The sequence below is a fragment of the Xenopus tropicalis genome, chromosome 4, assembly GCF_000004195.4.
Source record: "Xenopus tropicalis strain Nigerian chromosome 4, UCB_Xtro_10.0, whole genome shotgun sequence".
NCBI lineage: Eukaryota > Metazoa > Chordata > Amphibia > Anura > Pipidae > Xenopus > Xenopus tropicalis.
The window spans coordinates 29,684,650-29,701,628 of record NC_030680.2 but is presented as its reverse complement, the minus strand read 5'-3'; the positions used below and the strand labels follow the sequence as shown (position 1 = coordinate 29,701,628).

The 16,979-nt window shown below is 37.9% G+C and overlaps 1 protein-coding gene across 1 annotated transcript in view; it reads right to left on the bottom strand.

The window, feature by feature from the left end:
• LOC100494280 (mucin-5AC-like) overlaps positions 1 to 16,979 on the bottom strand; it is a 78,550-nt gene that overhangs the window by 46,835 nt on the left and 14,736 nt on the right. Inside the window, exons 9-19 of the mRNA XM_031901314.1 lie at positions 16,775 to 16,892; positions 13,275 to 13,413; positions 13,061 to 13,171; positions 8,627 to 8,696; positions 7,329 to 7,466; positions 3,843 to 4,007; positions 3,553 to 3,647; positions 2,675 to 2,801; positions 1,811 to 2,066; positions 1,468 to 1,514; positions 1,049 to 1,149 (exon numbers count right to left, since the gene is read on the bottom strand). Coding sequence (XP_031757174.1) covers positions 1,049 to 1,149; positions 1,468 to 1,514; positions 1,811 to 2,066; positions 2,675 to 2,801; positions 3,553 to 3,647; positions 3,843 to 4,007; positions 7,329 to 7,466; positions 8,627 to 8,696; positions 13,061 to 13,171; positions 13,275 to 13,413; positions 16,775 to 16,892 — 1,367 coding nt within the window. The remainder of the gene's footprint in view (positions 1 to 1,048; positions 1,150 to 1,467; positions 1,515 to 1,810; positions 2,067 to 2,674; positions 2,802 to 3,552; positions 3,648 to 3,842; positions 4,008 to 7,328; positions 7,467 to 8,626; positions 8,697 to 13,060; positions 13,172 to 13,274; positions 13,414 to 16,774; positions 16,893 to 16,979) is intronic.

The window sequence follows — 16,979 nt, the reverse complement described above, 5'->3', positions numbered from 1 at the left end:
AGGCACATTGCTATATTTATCTGTAGAAAGCTTTACCATACTTGAGTTAACAGTCTGATGTCACTTCCCTGTCTGCATCTTGCCTGCTGACTTGTTTTTCTTGCTGCTGAGGGAAGGGGGAACAGGGATAAGGGAGGGGGAGAGGGAGAAGGGATGGAGAGAGAAGCATGCTGCTGAGGCTCGTGCCCTTCCCTGAAAGTCTGACACAGAAGCTCATGTGTACAGAATAGAGGAAAAGGAATGCAGTGTTTCTTTTCATGGAGGACTCAGAGCAGCAGTACTGTAAGTGTTTATGGGCTCTATTTAAATAGACCTTTCTAATAAAGCTTCTTAGTTTTAACTGTTCTTTCGCCTTTAATCTGCTATTAACCATAATAACATAGATCAATCAATTAACTTCCGGTTTTGCGTTTTAAAGTTTCAAGTATAGTGCAAACACGGAATAGAGTAATTACATGCTTAAATTAGATCTTTAATGGATTTTTTAACTCTTTGTTGTTAACACTTGCATTTATCATGGAGCAAATGTTTGGAATAACTGTTATATAAGTTTTTAAACTATTAATGAGGACAGTTTAGATTAAGTTAAGTGGCAAAAATACGTTGCATATTTGTAAAAAAAAAAAATGCATGCAGAAAGCACCTCTTTTCGGGGTCTGATAATGCGCTGGATAAAAAAAATTAGCACAAGTTTCAGGGCACAGCATTGGCAGACATGTCCTTACCATATACCGTATGGCAGGCACTAAATACAGACCCAACTGCAGCCTGCATCTGCCACTACTCCCTAGTTTGTGTATTTAAATGACATGCAAGGTAGGGGACACGTAAGGGTGGGGGGGGGGGGGTTACATACATACAGAACACAAGCAGCAAAATAGAGCACAGAGTCCATTCATAAAGGCTGGAAGGGTACCAAATGCAAAAAACATGGTGGAATGACCCCTCAGATCTTGCATGTTTCATCAATGACACAGGAATTACTTTAACACAGGTAATACAACAAGTAATTTCCACCAATGTATTGTTAATGATTTTTTTCACTTACACAGTGCATGTCCAGAGTCTCACAGCTTTTAAAACACTCTGCTCCTGGAGTGCCTGGTGTAGCATTTTTGCAACTAATATAAACCATTGGATCCACACAGTCTAGAAAAGAGATAAAACAATTAACACTGAACATATAAAATGATTCTATGTATTCTGCCATATTAGTAGATAATTAAAAAAAAAGTGAAAAAGGTTTGTCCAGAAAATGCACAGTTTTTTCAACAGGATTTGGGTGCTTATGTTGGAGTATAATGCATGTACTATTTACCATAAGCCTAAGTATAGAACTAGGTGGGTACTATTAGCACTATGAGCACTTGGGACTTTAGTCTTTGTTCAACCTAACTTAACTATGTAACTATGAAAGGGACATATATATATATGCCTGTTATTTTAGTCCTTTGGAAAAAGCCATACCTGAAATTTCATTTCCAGTGCAGTTTAGTTTTCCTTGTGTACAGGTGCTGTGGGTATGAATTAAACATATCAAAATGGTTGTTTCTGATTAAGCCTACATAATTAAATTAAATTACATTTTTATTAAGCTACCAAAAAATATTTTATAATATTTAATTTGAGCACACAAAGCAAACAAAAGCTAGCCAAAAAAGCTCCGATATTCTCATTCATACAAACATTGTTCATGCAGTTCATTCAATTTTGAACAGAACTGGGATACTGTGTGCAAGACAACTCAAAGCAGCCACTTAGTTCACAGTTCACTCACTTAATCATATAAGACAATCCAATAATTGCTTACCATATTACTCCTCCTTCATTAATAGTGGTTCCTGATTGTATAGGAGATCCTCGGTAGTAACATGGGCAAAGAGATGGAGGTACACATTTGCCATCATCATCCAGGTATAATCCTTTGCCACAACTGCATCCCATCAGGGGATCAAAATATATCTCGCACATAGAGTCTGAGAGGCTAAGACTGCCGCAGGTTGGTAGACAGGAGCTGATAGTGTAGCTGAACACCTGGTTATTGGAGCAAACTGACCTGTAGTTGGCTGCATAAAGAAAGGTAAAATGGATAATTTGTACAGCACTTTTTCCAATGGTATGCAAAGCATTTTACAGCAAGCAAGGCATTCATTATAGGTGCATTAAGTATACTGGGACACCACAAGATCATGTGACTTGTTCAGGGTCACAAGGAGTTGCCATGAGGTATTGAACCAGGTTTTCTGGCATGAGATTCCACATGAAAGAGTGATTACTTAACCTGTGGGTCAATCCCCCCCACCACTACCAAAGAAATATTTCCACACTCTAGGGCAGGGGTCTCCAACCTTTTCTTTTTTACCTGTGAGCCACATTCAAATGTAAAAAGAATTGGGGAGCAACACAAGCATTAAAAATGTTCCTGGGGATGCAAATAAGAGCAATAGTTGGCTATTTGGTAAGAACCTGCTTTGAGGCCATTGGGAGCAGCATCTTAGGGGTTGGTGAGCAAAATGTTGCTCTTGAGTCACTGGTTGGCTATTTTGAGAGATATATATATATATATATACTTCAATGATATTCTTAATATGTATATTGATTAAGATTCTGTGCATTGATGGCAGTATCATTCAATACCATCTTATTAAAAGCCACAAATGTCATTATCACTTACTGCAAACTAAGCTGTTCCAGTCTGTCAGTATCACATCTTTGGCAGCACAGGCTCGGACGTAGGAGAACAAAGCAGCACACATACACTCTTCACTATTCTCACAGGAACAAGTGTCACTCAAGCAATTCTAATGGAATAAAACCAACAATAATAACTAGATTTTGGCATTCAATTCTACATAATCTTTTCATTTTAGAAGAGATTAGAATGTTGAATTCCCAGCTTTACAGACTAGGAGATGGTCTGAAACAGCCCTATAGCTGGTTCTGTTCCTCGCTCCACAGAAAACAATTGGCCTTATTTTGGTATAGTTTTCCATAGCATATATTTATTCTGGAAATGTCACTCATAGCATGTTAGGCAAGGACTTTAAAGGGAACCCAGAAAATGAAATCCCAGATCTAGTTGTGAATTAGTCCAGTAATTTAAATGAATGATACTCTATATCAGGGGTCCTCAAACAGGGGGCCAGTTCACAGCCCCTCAGACTGTTGGGGGGCCAGACTATAGTTAGCCCACAAACTACAGACCACCCCCCCCCCAGCCCACACTGCATCCTCACCCCTGGCTACTACCTGTCTGCCTCAGCATGGTCCTTGGCTCCACCATGTTACTACGTCCCACCGGCCGCCGGAGGCCAGGTAAATGACCTTGGGGGGGCCGTATCCGGCCTGCAGACTATAGTTTGAGGGCCTCTGCTCTATATAATACGTTAGATTTAACATAGCCCATAATGCATAGGCAGATTTTGTTTTATAGAGAGAACTGTGAAGAATAACATTCTGTTCCATTAGCTTTAAAACTAATACCACAGGTTTACATTATAGAATGCAAAGTAAACAAGTTGCATACTTTTGGTTTCACGGATACATATTTACCTTGTAGAAAACATTTGGGTTCACTACGTAGTGACACTGACTGAAGACACTTTCAGAGTCAGTAAGAAGACTACACCAGTGTTTTGCGTAATCCTCTGTAAGGGGAAATTTCAAATAAGAGTAATAGTTGAGACACCATATGTAGGTAATATGGAGAAAATCCATTACACAGAGGAATTTTTTCGAATAACACTGAATAACATCAAATGCATCACATTTTTAGCATGTCTGTTTAATTGAGGTAAAAATGTATTTTACACATCTATATTAAATGGTCTGATTGTATGTACCATTTTCCAAGCTAAGGGCACATGGGTCTTCCAATACTGTCTTCACGCTTGGGCAGTTAGCGTCTGTTTTCCAGGTGTTAACAAATGCTGCTGCAGAACCTTCAATCACCCCACTAATGGTTAGGAAATCGTCTCCCTGTATGTCATTGAAGTTTCCACAGATTCCTGAGAGGATGATGGTTAAAATAAGTAGTCATGACATGAAAAGCACGAAAACGTGTTTTTAAAGAATTCAAGTTAGCTGGGACAGCAGAAACTTTCATCAGGTACAAGGAAGCAAATAAAGCAGCAAAAAAGCTATCAAGCAAGCTAAAATAGAGATGGAAAGGGATATTGCAGCTAGGAGTAAAAAGAATCCAAAATTATTTTTTAACTATGTGAATAGTAAAAAAATGAAGCAAGAAGGGGTGGGAACCTTATTATCACGGGGGGTTAAGTTGGTTGATGAGAATGGGGAAAAAGCAGAAATTTTGAACTCTTATTTTTCATCTGTCTATACATCTGAGGAGCCAGATAATCAAGGCTTCCCTTTTAATATGCCCAATTCTAGTAATTTAGCTACTGACGCATGGGTCACTCGGGAGGAAATTCAAAAGAGACTTGAACATGTAAAGGTAAACAAAGGTCCAGGGCCGGATGGGATTCATCCCAGGGTATTAAATGAGCTGAGCGCTGTGATTGCCAAACCTCTTCACTTAATTTTTCAGGATTCGTTGAGGTCTGGCATGGTGCCGAGAGACTGGCGGATTGCTAATGTGGTGCCGTTATTTAAAAAGGGATCCTGCTCTCAGCCTGAAAACTATAGGCCTGTTAGTCTGACATCAGTAGTAGGAAAGATTTTGGAAGGGGGTAATAAGGGATAGGGTACTTGAATACATTGCAGTTCACAATACTATAAGTTTGGGCCAGCATGGTTTTATGCGTAACAGATCTTGCCAGACTAATTTAGTCGCCTTTTATGAGGAGGTGAGTAGGAACCTCGATGCTGGAATGGCAGTTAATGTCATCTGCTTGGACTTTTGCTAAAGCGTTTGATACAGTACCTCACAGAAGGTTAATGATCAAATTGAGGAATATTGGCCTAGAACATAATATTTGTAATTGGATAGAGAACTGGCTGAAGGATAGATTACAAAGAGTTGTGGTAAATGGAACATTTTCTAATTGGACCAGTGTGGTTCAGTGTTGACAAGTGCAAATAAAGCGCTGTCTTGTATAAAAAAGGGCATTGACTCAAGGGATGAAAATAAAATTTTGCCTCTTTATAGGTCCCTGGTAAGGCCTCACCGTGAGTATGCAGTGCAGTTTTGGGCTCCAGTCCTTAAAGGAACAGTAACACCAAAATATGAAAGTGTTTTAAAGTATTTAAAATATAATGTACAGTTGCCCTGCGCTAGTAAAACTGGTAAGTTTGCAACAGAAACACTACTATAGTTTATATAAATGAGCTGCTATGTCAACACGGGGGCAGCCATTGAAGCTGGGAAAAAGGAGAAAAGGCACAGGCACATAGCAGATAACAGATAAGCTTTGTAGAATATAATGGGGTTTTATATGTTATCTGCTAAGTAACCTGTGCCTTTTCTCCTGTAAATGGCTGCCCCCGTGGCTACACAGAAGCTTTATTTATGTAAACTATAGTAGTCTTTCTAATGAAAACACACCAGTTGTACCAGTGCAGGGCAGCATTACATTATATAGTAATTACTTTTATACACTTTCATTTTTTGGTGTTACTGTCCCTTTAAGAAGGATATTAATGAGCTGGAGAGAGTGCAGAGACTGCAACTAAACTGGTAAAGGGGATGGAAGATTTAAGCTATGAGGTTAGACTTTCGAGGTTGAGGTTGTTTTCTCTGGAAAAGAGGCGCTTGCGAGGGGACATGATTACTCTGTACAAGTACATTAGAGGGGATTATAGGCAGATTGGGGATGTTCTTTTTTTTCCATAAAAACAATCAACGCACCAGAGGTCACCCCTTTAGATTAGAGGAACGGAGCTTCCATTTGAAGCAGCGTAGGTGGTTTTTCACGGTGAGGGCAGTGAGGTTGGGGAATGCCCTTCCTAGTGATGTGGTAATGGCAGATTCTGTTTATGCCTTTAAGAGGGGCCTGGATAAGTTTACAATCAGAATATCCAAGGCTATTGTGATACTAATATCTACAGTTAGTTTTAGTGGTTGTATATATAGTTTATGTATGTGAGTGTATAGATTGGTAAGTATAGGTTGTGTGTGCTGGGTTTACTTGGATGGGTTGAACTTGATGGACTCTGGTCTTTTTTCAACTATCCTGATAAAATAATCATCATGGATATGAATATTTAGTCAAATTCAGAAAATAAATAGTAAATACAGAATGTATTTACTTCTGGACAACTATTTATTCCTGGATTTGGAAGCATTCTGATATTCTGAGGTGATTAATTCATTGGGTATATTTTTCATTTTGGTCATATCTCAGGGGTCCCCAACATTTTAAACCATGAGCCACATTAAATGTAAAAAGAGTTGGAGAGTAACACAAGCATGCAAAAGGTTCCTGGAGTTGCCAAGTTAAGGCTATGATTGGCTATTTGGTAGCCCCTATGCTGACTGGCAGGCTACAGGAGGCTCTGTCTAACAACTCCTATGGGTGTTCTAGGACAGAAGCTTCTTTCCACTGCCTTTTCCTTATTCATGGGGTTCCTGCTCCCCGACTTTTTGAAGATTGCTGGTTTGCTTAGAATCCAAAGCATGATACTGTTACATTATATCCAGTCCTGGTACTAGGTGGAGAGAATGAGCCATGTGGTCCCTGTCCTTATATATCCAGCACAAAGCAGCATGCACTCGTCGGACTCCAGGTAAAATTCAAAAATGCTTTATTTAGTGGTAAAAACATAACTCGTTTAGAGGTTTTAGACTGCAGGTTTTAGACTGCACACGTATTCATAGGTCATTATATAATCTAGAAACAGGATTTGGGCATTAGATCCCAGGGCCATTAGGGAACTGGAATTTTCTGAGCAGAGGAATTAACCCTTTGAGTCCCCTACATTATGTAACCTTTTCATCAAATACTGTAATCTAACCAAATAATGAAACTATCAAATAGCTCCTGCATCATTTCATCATACATTTATAACTGGTAACGAAAAATTAAATGTCATCAGTACCACTATTAGAGAAACAATTAGTGTTAATACCACAACCTTTCCCATATTTCCATATTCATACCATCCTGAGTGAAAATAACTCTCTTTTCTTTAGACGGCTAGAAAATTGTCTCCCTGTTACATTTTAAAGAATGTCTAGTTATTTGTTTTATTAAAAATGTAACATATGTCTTATTTTTAATATAACTGTGGTGTTGTCAGATTTTCCTTAAAGGTAAACTATTGCAATAAGTTTTTGTTTTTTGACATGTTTCTAATTCTTTAAAGAGGCTACTAAAGTTACATTCAATTACATTTTAATATAGAGGAAAGGAAGCACACAATCTTACCACAAGTTTTAGTTTTATATTTAGGGTCCAAAACCACGTAGAGTTGCATTACAGGTACAAGCTGGATTATTGCTTGCATACCATCAACATAATCAAAGACAATGTAGAAGGGTGAAGGTTGTAACATGGTGAAGGGCCCTGTAAAGTACAACATTTTATAGGAATTATTATTATTATTTACATTTATTTATAAAGCGCCAACATATTCCGCAGTGCTGTACAATAAGTGGGTTTCATACATTTCATACAGGAATGACCAGAACTGGAACAGTGGTGGTCCACGGCACTAGCTAAGGTGTTCAGATATCACCAGTTTGATGCTATTCATCTGCTTGTAGGTCCTTTTTGTCTGTCCTGTGTGTACGCATCACAGTTATGCTTGCCCTGACTGGTGCCTGGAGTTTTAGCATAAACTTTATAATAATAATAATAATAATCCCTTGACACCTGGTTTGGATATATTCCAGCCTTAACCCTCTGCCTGTATTCTGTACTTACTTTGCCTGCCTTGCCTATCCTCCCTGTACATTTCAAGTCTGATTTGCCAATAATTATCCAGCCTGTGCATCATTTCCTACATCCTCTAGGTAGTTGCTGCTGTTGGGGCAAGGCATGTGTCCAGGTTGACTGATAGGTGGGTGGCATAAGGGCATCCCATGAATATCTTCTTGTTTGTGAGTCTTATAGTAAAATTATTTTTCTACATTTTCTATTAAAGGACCATCAAAGTCTAAGGGGCTGATTTACTAATCCACGAATCCAAATGAGAAAAATTCGGATTGGAAAACGAACATTTTGTGACTTTTTCATATTTTTTGCAATTTTTTTCGTCGCCATTACGACTTTTCCGTAAATTGCAGCGACTTTTTCGTAACCGTTACGACTTGCGCGAACTGTCGCGAATTTTTCATAGCCACTACAAATTTTGTGAATTGTCACGACTTTTTCATTGCAATTATGACTTTCATGAATTGTCGCGACTTTTTCATTGCCATTACGACTTTCGCGAATTGTCGCAACTTTTGTATTGAGAGCTCGAAAAAGTCGCGACAATTCGCGGAAAAGTCGCAAAGTACCGATCATTATGAAAAAAACGCATTCGGACGCTTTTCGGACGTTCGTGGATTAGTAAATGTGCCCCTAAGTATTTTTAATTTAAAGCTGTCACAGAGAAAAGTGCTTTAAGTGGATAATAAAACTGTCAACAAATGTAATACTCTATGTTGTAGGTGCATATATTTCAGTTTTTCAGTATGATACCCATTAGCAACAAGACTTGGACAAAACTCTATAAATACCTGAAGAAATTGGCAGGATAGTATACAAAAAATTAACATACACTTCGCCGGTAGATCTTACTTCAATAGTCTAAAAAAAAAAAAAAAATAATTGAAAAAGTTGCATTATGTCAATGTAAATTATTTATAGACAATATTGTATGATATTATATGAGGCATATTTATACAGGGCATAAAGTTCTCCCTGATGTAAAACATAGAATTCACTGAGAAGTTCCATGACCATGGCTCTGGGCTCATAACTGATGACAACACTAAGGGGCCCATTTATCAATGTACGATTGGGTACGATTACAAAAAAAATTGTATTTTTTTCTAAGAACTGTTCGTACTTTGTGACAATTTGTGCGACAAAATCGCATTTGTCACAACGAGTTCGAAAGTATCATGACTTTCCTTTGGCCAGGTTGAAGCTGCAGAGTGCCATTGAGTCCTATGGGAGGCTTCCAAAATCATGCACTGAAGGATCAAAGTCAGAAAGTTTTTTGCGCCGTTTACGATCGTTCGGATATGAAAATTTAGGAACTTTCGGATCACACCACAATATTTCATACGACCGCGATGCAAAATTGTTGCGCTTTTAACGCACATCAGAAATTATCGGATTTAAAAAAATTTTTTCTATCGTACTTTTAAATGTCAAAAATTCAGACTTTGATAAATGTGCCCCTTAGTACTGTTTAGGATATAATTGACAAGATATTCATGGTTCTTGTGTATCATAGGGCTACGAAATAAAAAGACTGAAGAAAAACTGTCATGCTTTTTACTACACCCATTGTCATGTAAAATGATGTCCTGTTTTGTACTTTGAGTACACATTTCAACAAAGGACTGAGCATTTAGTAAAAGTGGTGTACTTTGTATATAAATATAAGTACATTCTTAAACGAGGTGGACTCGCCAATATACTTCAGTTGACTAGGCAAAGTCAATAGGTGAAGTCCTGTGTTACTAAAATGCTCCATTTTTAAATATGTACTTACTGTAAAATTAAATAAACATCTTTATAATAGGCCATTATGTTGGAAAAATTGTACATTTGGGTTGTGTCCCCATGTTTAAATATATCATGCCTCAATGATGCTCAAATGGATGTTTTTGAGATGGCGGTGCATTAAAAGTGTTGGTTTTTACTTTCGTTTGATATTATCTGTGATATAAAAGTAGCCCTATTGCTTAGAGACTGGGATATATATTTAACCCAACTTTTATTCAGAGGCATAAGATTTTAGCGTGACTATAAGTTAATAAACCTGTTAAATTAACTTGTATCACAGGAAGTTCATTTTTTTAACAGCGCTGCATTCTGAACTGATCAATATTAGGATTTTAACTTTGTAGTTTAATATTATGCAAACAGACAAGGTAATATGACAGTCCAGGGCTGCTCAAAAGGGTTCCTATTTTCTATTCATAGAATAGATGAGAGAGTGTGGCCCTGAATGTACAGTACAAGTCTGTTTTTAACTTTTGAAAGAATGTGAAGTGGAAATGAACAAAACTCTGGAAAAAAATGTATAAATAAGAGCAAAAATTCATATTTCAAAATGTAATTATCTTCGTTAGACATTTATTACATAGCAACTGAGCTTGGTGCATTTTAAGGCCCCTTTGTAGGTGGGGTATAGCTAAGACATTTTATTACATCACTGCACAAACTGATGGATGAGGTCCTTAATATTTTGGTGTTTGCAAAATCTATAGGAACATTTTTTGCACATAAGAATAGTTTTCCATCCAAACATCTCAAGGGTTAATCTGAACAGGACAAATTCCAAATTGCCAATGATGTCTTGCAGATGCTTACAAATCCCTTGATCTCCTTATCAAACCTATATAAAACATTGGATATTAATGACTTGCTATCTAAGTTCTAAGAGATGGAAGCCCTCCCCCTGAAACACTCTAAAATCTACCTTCCACTATAAGTGGAAAACCTCTAATACATCTAATGAGCATGTTTCTCAAGTTTCTTTTTCTGTTTGAAGCACTTCCAATTTCATTATCATCTATGCTTTCTAATAAATTCAAACCTGTTGTCATAAATTTATCTGGGCAAAATGCAGACACAGGATATCTCAACCGGTCTTAACTGCCTTGGTTAGATATGATCATCACAATACTATAAGTTCGTGCCACAATACTATAGGTTTGTGCTGGCATGGTTGTATGTGTAATGGATTATTATTATTATTATTTATTTATAAAGTGCCAACATATTCCGCAGCACTGTACAATAAGTTCTTGACAGACTAATTTAATTGCCTTTTATGAGGAGGTGAGCAGGAATCTTGACTCTGGAATGGCAGTGGATGCCATCTACTTGGACTTTGCTAAAGCATTTGATTCAGTAATGCACAGAGAGTTGATGATAAATTGACCAAGAACGTAATATTTGTATTCGGATAGAGAACTGACTGAAGGATGGCTTGAGTACGCAGTGCAGTTTTGGTCCACAGTCCTTAAAGGAAAAGTAACACAAAATGTTTTTAAGAAAAAAATGTATATTACCCTGCTCCAATAACTGCCCTATCCTGCACAACATTTATTATTTTCAATGTTTTATTAAAAAAAATACCTTCTAAAACTCTGCTTCCGGTCTTATTTTCAAATAAGGAGATACTGCGATATTCCCTCTGTGCGTCTAAATTACACAGATGAACTAACACTGCCCACACGCCGCTCTCTAGCAACCTAAACTTAAGGAATTTAGGCGAAGACAGAGAACTGTTAGGTAGGCTAAAAACTCTTCCATACAGGGGAACAATTGACTTCTGGTTTTGGAAGAAGTCGGGCTAGGAGGAGACGTGGAGCATCACATGGTGGATTGTGCAGAGTGAATATTGTCGTATCGCCTTATTTGAAAAGACTGGAAGCAGAGTTTTAGAAGGTATTTCTTAATAAAGCATTGAAAATACTAAACTTTGTGCTGGATAGGGCAATTATTGGAGCAGGGTAGAATTGATTTTTTTACTGTTCCTTTAAGAAGGATATTAATGAGCTGGAGAGAGTGCAGAGACGTGCAACTAAACTGGTAAAGGGGATGGAAGATTTAAACTATGAGGTTAGACTGTCAAGGTTGGGGGCATACTTTATCCTCACCATTATGCCTCAATCTATTATTTCTCAGTAATACCACATTTCAACCTGCAACCTGACCTGTGATCCAAAAACACAAGTACAGTAATTTTCACTTTTTATTAGCTAACGTAGTAGGTTCCACAGGGAGTGTTAAGGCTTTTTGAATATTTTCAACTTAGACAAACTTTGTGAGCTATAGCCTCACTACCTACTCCATTTGAGATGATAGGTAAAACAGTCCTCCAAACAGACTGGCAAAAGGGTCTGATTTTGTGGATCTATAAATTGAATATTGAATCCCAATCAAACATTCTCCCCAAATGTTCTTATATGTCCAAATTAAACAAACTTTTACCTCATCCTCTTTCTGGCGAGGACTGGACCTCTATATGGAAAAATTTGAGCAAAATAGTACCTTGCACTAAATAGAAGAAACGGACCTATAAAATTCTAATGTTCTGGTATAATACTACAGCTAAATTACTAATTATTAATTTTTGCTAACCATTCTCCAATATTTTGGAGAGGACATGGCAGCAATTTTACCTTACTCCACATATTCTGGTCTTGTCTTATTATTTAACCATTATGGGATAGTAGCAGCAAAATGGAAATCCATGCTTCCACCTTCACTAGCAAAAAACAAAAAAGTCTTTGAAGGTGATATTGCCACATTACAGAATAAAACACTTCACTTTTTAGACATGTTTTCTGTTTGAAAACTGCAGCCTCAAGGCCAAGATCCTAAACTGCCTTTGCCTTAACTCATATAATACATCTGAACAATTTTTTTTTTGTCATCTTTACTATACCGGTCTTACTCTACTTTATAGTAGGTTAAATTGATATTAGTGATGAGCAAATCTGTACCGTTTCGTCGAAAATTTTGTGAAACTTGAAAAGATTCACAAAATGGTGAAAAACTTGTGAAATGTGGAAAATGACATGCGTCAAAAAAATGTACATTTAGACCGCACAACTTTTTTTCGTCAAATTTCTGTGCCTGTTTCATGAAACAATCTACCAATGACGAAATGCAGAAATATGCCACAAATTGTTGTCTGTCGAAAAATTTCACTCATCACTAATTGATATATTTACTTATTTTATTTACTCAAATACCCAGCTGCTAGTTCCTGCATAACTTATGACTTGTAAACCTTGTATCATTCCTATCTGCACTGTAATGTTCTAAAATAATTATTTATATTTTTATGCCATTCTATAAGCCTGATTAAAAAATTATTTGTTACAAAAAAATAATATTTTTTCTCATTGTGCATATTTTTTCCTTTAACAACTAGCATTCCATTGCGCTATTAATCTCCTATTATATTTTAATTCACTTACAGTTTGGCCACTGTTCAAAATAATGATAACTTCCATCAGACAGGTCTCAGTGTCTTTTCTCCCACAAGGCCTTAGTTCTCCCAGGACAATAAAATTTTCATCATCACATACCTGAAGTAAGGAATGTGTCATATGAAAAGAAAAAAGAAGTATCAAATGCCAAAAATGTCTGCCTCATCTCTATATACAAATAAGTCAAGTAATGCGATATTACCTTGGAAAGCACATACGTGCAATCTCCATATACAGTGAAATGTGTAACATCAAAAGTTGTAACATGGGACCCTCCTTCAATGGAACAAGTTGAAGAACATGGTGTATCTTTGCAATTCCACTTTCCACCAGAACATGTGCTGTGGAAACACAGGTATGAAGAGACAAAAGATTTCCATAGCACAACACACAATTAGAGGCCCATTTATAAACATTCTGATTTTAGTAGTTTTAGAGTTTTCTGAAACCATGAACAAAAGAGAATTTCACTTACCTTCTTGTTGTAAAATCTATTTCTTCTAGTCTTGACATGTCAGCACACATTGCCCCTCCCAGACAAGGAGATAGGACCTATAACTTAGCCAGTTAAAATGAATCCTTCTCTATAGGACCAACTGAGTTTCTCCTCCCCACTGTTATACATTTGCCATAGCAGTACAGGAAGCCAAAATTGGGATGGAAAACCCTGCACTGATATGTCAGGACTAGAGGAAATAGAATTTATGATTTGAAGGTAAGTGAAAATTCTCTTTTTCTTCCGTGTCCTTTCCATGTCAGTAAACGTGGGATCTACCAAGTCATGCCCCAAAAACATTAAAGGAGAAGGAAAGGTAAAAACTAAGTAAGCTTTATCAGAAAGGTCTATGTAAATACAGGCCTAAGCACTCACAGAAACGCTGCACTGACTTCTCTGTGAAAATATTTCTTGTGTCTGTAATTCTGTGCCACAGACATGGAGCTTTCTGCTCTCTCCTGCTCCCCCCTCTCTCAAGAATGCTAAGAACTCACTCACTCCCCTCTTAGGAATGTGGATCTGAGCCAATCAGCAGGAAGCTCCCTCATAGTCTTACTAACTGAGCATGTTCAGTTTGGTCTGCATGTCTGTGCAGGAGTGAGGCATTATGGGAACTTACTCTTTACACAGCTCAGCATTTTTTCTTCCTGTTTGGCTTCAGATCTTCTGAACAGGTGAAATATGGGGATACTTAAAGGAACAGTAACACCAAAAAATGAAACAGGCTTAAAGTAATAAAAATAGAAAGCACTGTTGCCCTGCACTGGTAAAACTGGTGTGTTTGCTACAGTAACACTACTATAATTTATATAATAAGCTGCTGTGTAGCCACGGGGGCAGCCATTCAAGCTGGAAAAAAGGAGAAAAGGCACAGGTTACATAGCCGATAACAGATAAGTTCTGTAGACTACAATAGTGTTTTATCTGTTATCTGCTATGTGCCTGTGCCTTTTATCCTTTGAATGGCTGCCCCCATGGCTACACAGCAGCTTATTTATATAAATTATAGTAGACTTTCTGAAGTAAACACACAACTTTTACCAGTGCAGGGCAGCAGCACACTATATTTTATTTACTTTTATACACTTTCATTTTTTGGTGTTACTGTTCCTTTAAGGGCACTATTGAGACAACTGAAGGTATGCCTGCAGCTTGAGATTAACTCTTTACTAGCCTTTCCTTCTTCTTTAAGGAGTGGAAATTTAAACGTACAACAGATCCAACGCAATAGCATCCAAAGATTAACAGGGATATAACTCATAACACATAACAATGAGAGACAAAAATGCTAAACAAACCCTAAGAACAACAATGCCCCAGGGTGTGGTAACAAAAGCTCCAACTTCCAAACTACTGAATAGGACATAAAATAAGAAACAAGCACCACAGAGAAAAAATGTCCATTCCCTGCCACAAGGGTTCCCTTACAGACAAGACACAAATGCTCACTAGCAGCAACAACCATGACCCTGACTTTAGCCAGTTCTCTAGTGTTGCCACCTTAACAACTGCCAGCTGGCCACATTATCTACACCAGAATCAGAATCTGGGAACAAATTTGATACATAAACCCACTAGTGCTGGAGCTATGTACATAACCTAAGCACCAGTCTGTGGCCCTAGAAAAGGAAGCTTGCCACCTACAAGCATCTAGCCCCATGGCTCAATGGTAGCAGTTTACAGCAGTGTAGACAGCCGTCAATTCTTAACACCCACCAGAAGATCATTCAAACACAGAGTTTATGCAAGACACAGAAGATGTCCAACAGTGTAAGGACACCGCAGCATTCAAAGCCCACTAAGCATAACCAAATTGGGGACCCACGCCTGCTACAGCGCATGCCATGCTGGCACCTAACCTGCTACCACACACTAAAACTACTGACTTCAAGAAGCTACCAAACCAGCAAGCACTTGCTCCAAATTCAAGTACTGTGCTAACCAGCAGGCAACTTCATTGCGTCCTGTCCCCAGTGCTTCATATGTGAGATAAATGGATGTGCATGCACACAATCATAAGCGCGGGGAGGGGGCTGGGGATGGGGGCAGCCTACGGGCACTGTAATTAGAAATCTGGCATTGCTAACCAGTCTGCAAACCATGAGGTACCAACCCGGCATAATGCATGTAGTCACTGGGACACAGGCAATGCACACAAAACACATGTTGCACAAGTTAGTCACCCTAAATGCAATTCACTAATAACCACACAAGCAAAACCACTGATGGACAAGCCAGCTGAAGAGCATGAAAACTACCAAAGAGAGCCCACAAGCCATAGCACAAAATCAACCAACCATTGTCAAATGCCAATCCTCATAGGAACTAGATACTGTCTACACAACTCAGAGGCAACCACCCTCTGGCATGTGAATCTACATTGGAGTACGCCAGCTGCAAAGCATGCCAACTTTTGGTGCAAGACAGCAACCCTGCAAGCAAGCACTAAAGCCAAAGCCAGAAACCCCATTAGGCAATCACTGTAACCCAATGAAAATGCAAATAAAAAAGGAATACTGCCTGATAAGTGCCGAATAATAAAAAGAGAGATAGACGGTACCATACTGCTTTGGGAGCCCAAACCATCAGCCAATCCTGGGAACACCTGGTGTAAAAATAAGCATACATTCCAGCTGTGCCTGCAAAGAGGGCTCAGGCTCACAATAAAACTTTAGATATCAAAATACTAAAGTACTCCAGATGATTACAAGCACCTTACCAGACAGCATTGGCTTGTTGACTAAATGCAAACTCCAATCAGAACCCAGAGGAAGGCTCCTTATTGGGTGCACACTGATTATGAGAAAGGAGGGAAGAACAATAAACCCCCAACCAGTAATGGAAACTCCTGGTGTAATAAAGAGCACAAATACCCAGTATGCTAGCATAGAGGACTCAAGCACATGTACCTTGCAAAATACAATGACTGTCAGCAGGATGCAACCTCCCAAAAACTTCTAAAACTACTAATAAAATAAAGATTGCTACAGTTTTGCCTAGGACAGCTCCCACTGAATGCTTTTACATAGCATAGTTTTGCCTTTTTGTGATTTTTTTTTCACTTAATAAATCACAATTTTTTTGTAATTAGTATAATCCACAATTCGTACTGCTATAAACCACAATTCTTGAAGAAATACGTTCGTAAAAAAAAAAAAGTTAGTAAACGGGTCCCAAAAATTGCAATGATCAACATTTTGACTTACCAGGAACTGCAAGAAGTAGAGTAATTTGCTCCTGGGAGAAAAACATTTCCATTGTATGTGCAGGCACATTCAGTAAGGTTAATGCAACCTAGGTATTCAATATCATCAAGCACCATTCCTATAAAGATATTTAATTAAGGGAAAAATACATTTTCAAAAAAATTGTAAATATAGTTTTGTATTGATATAAATAATTTCTATATTT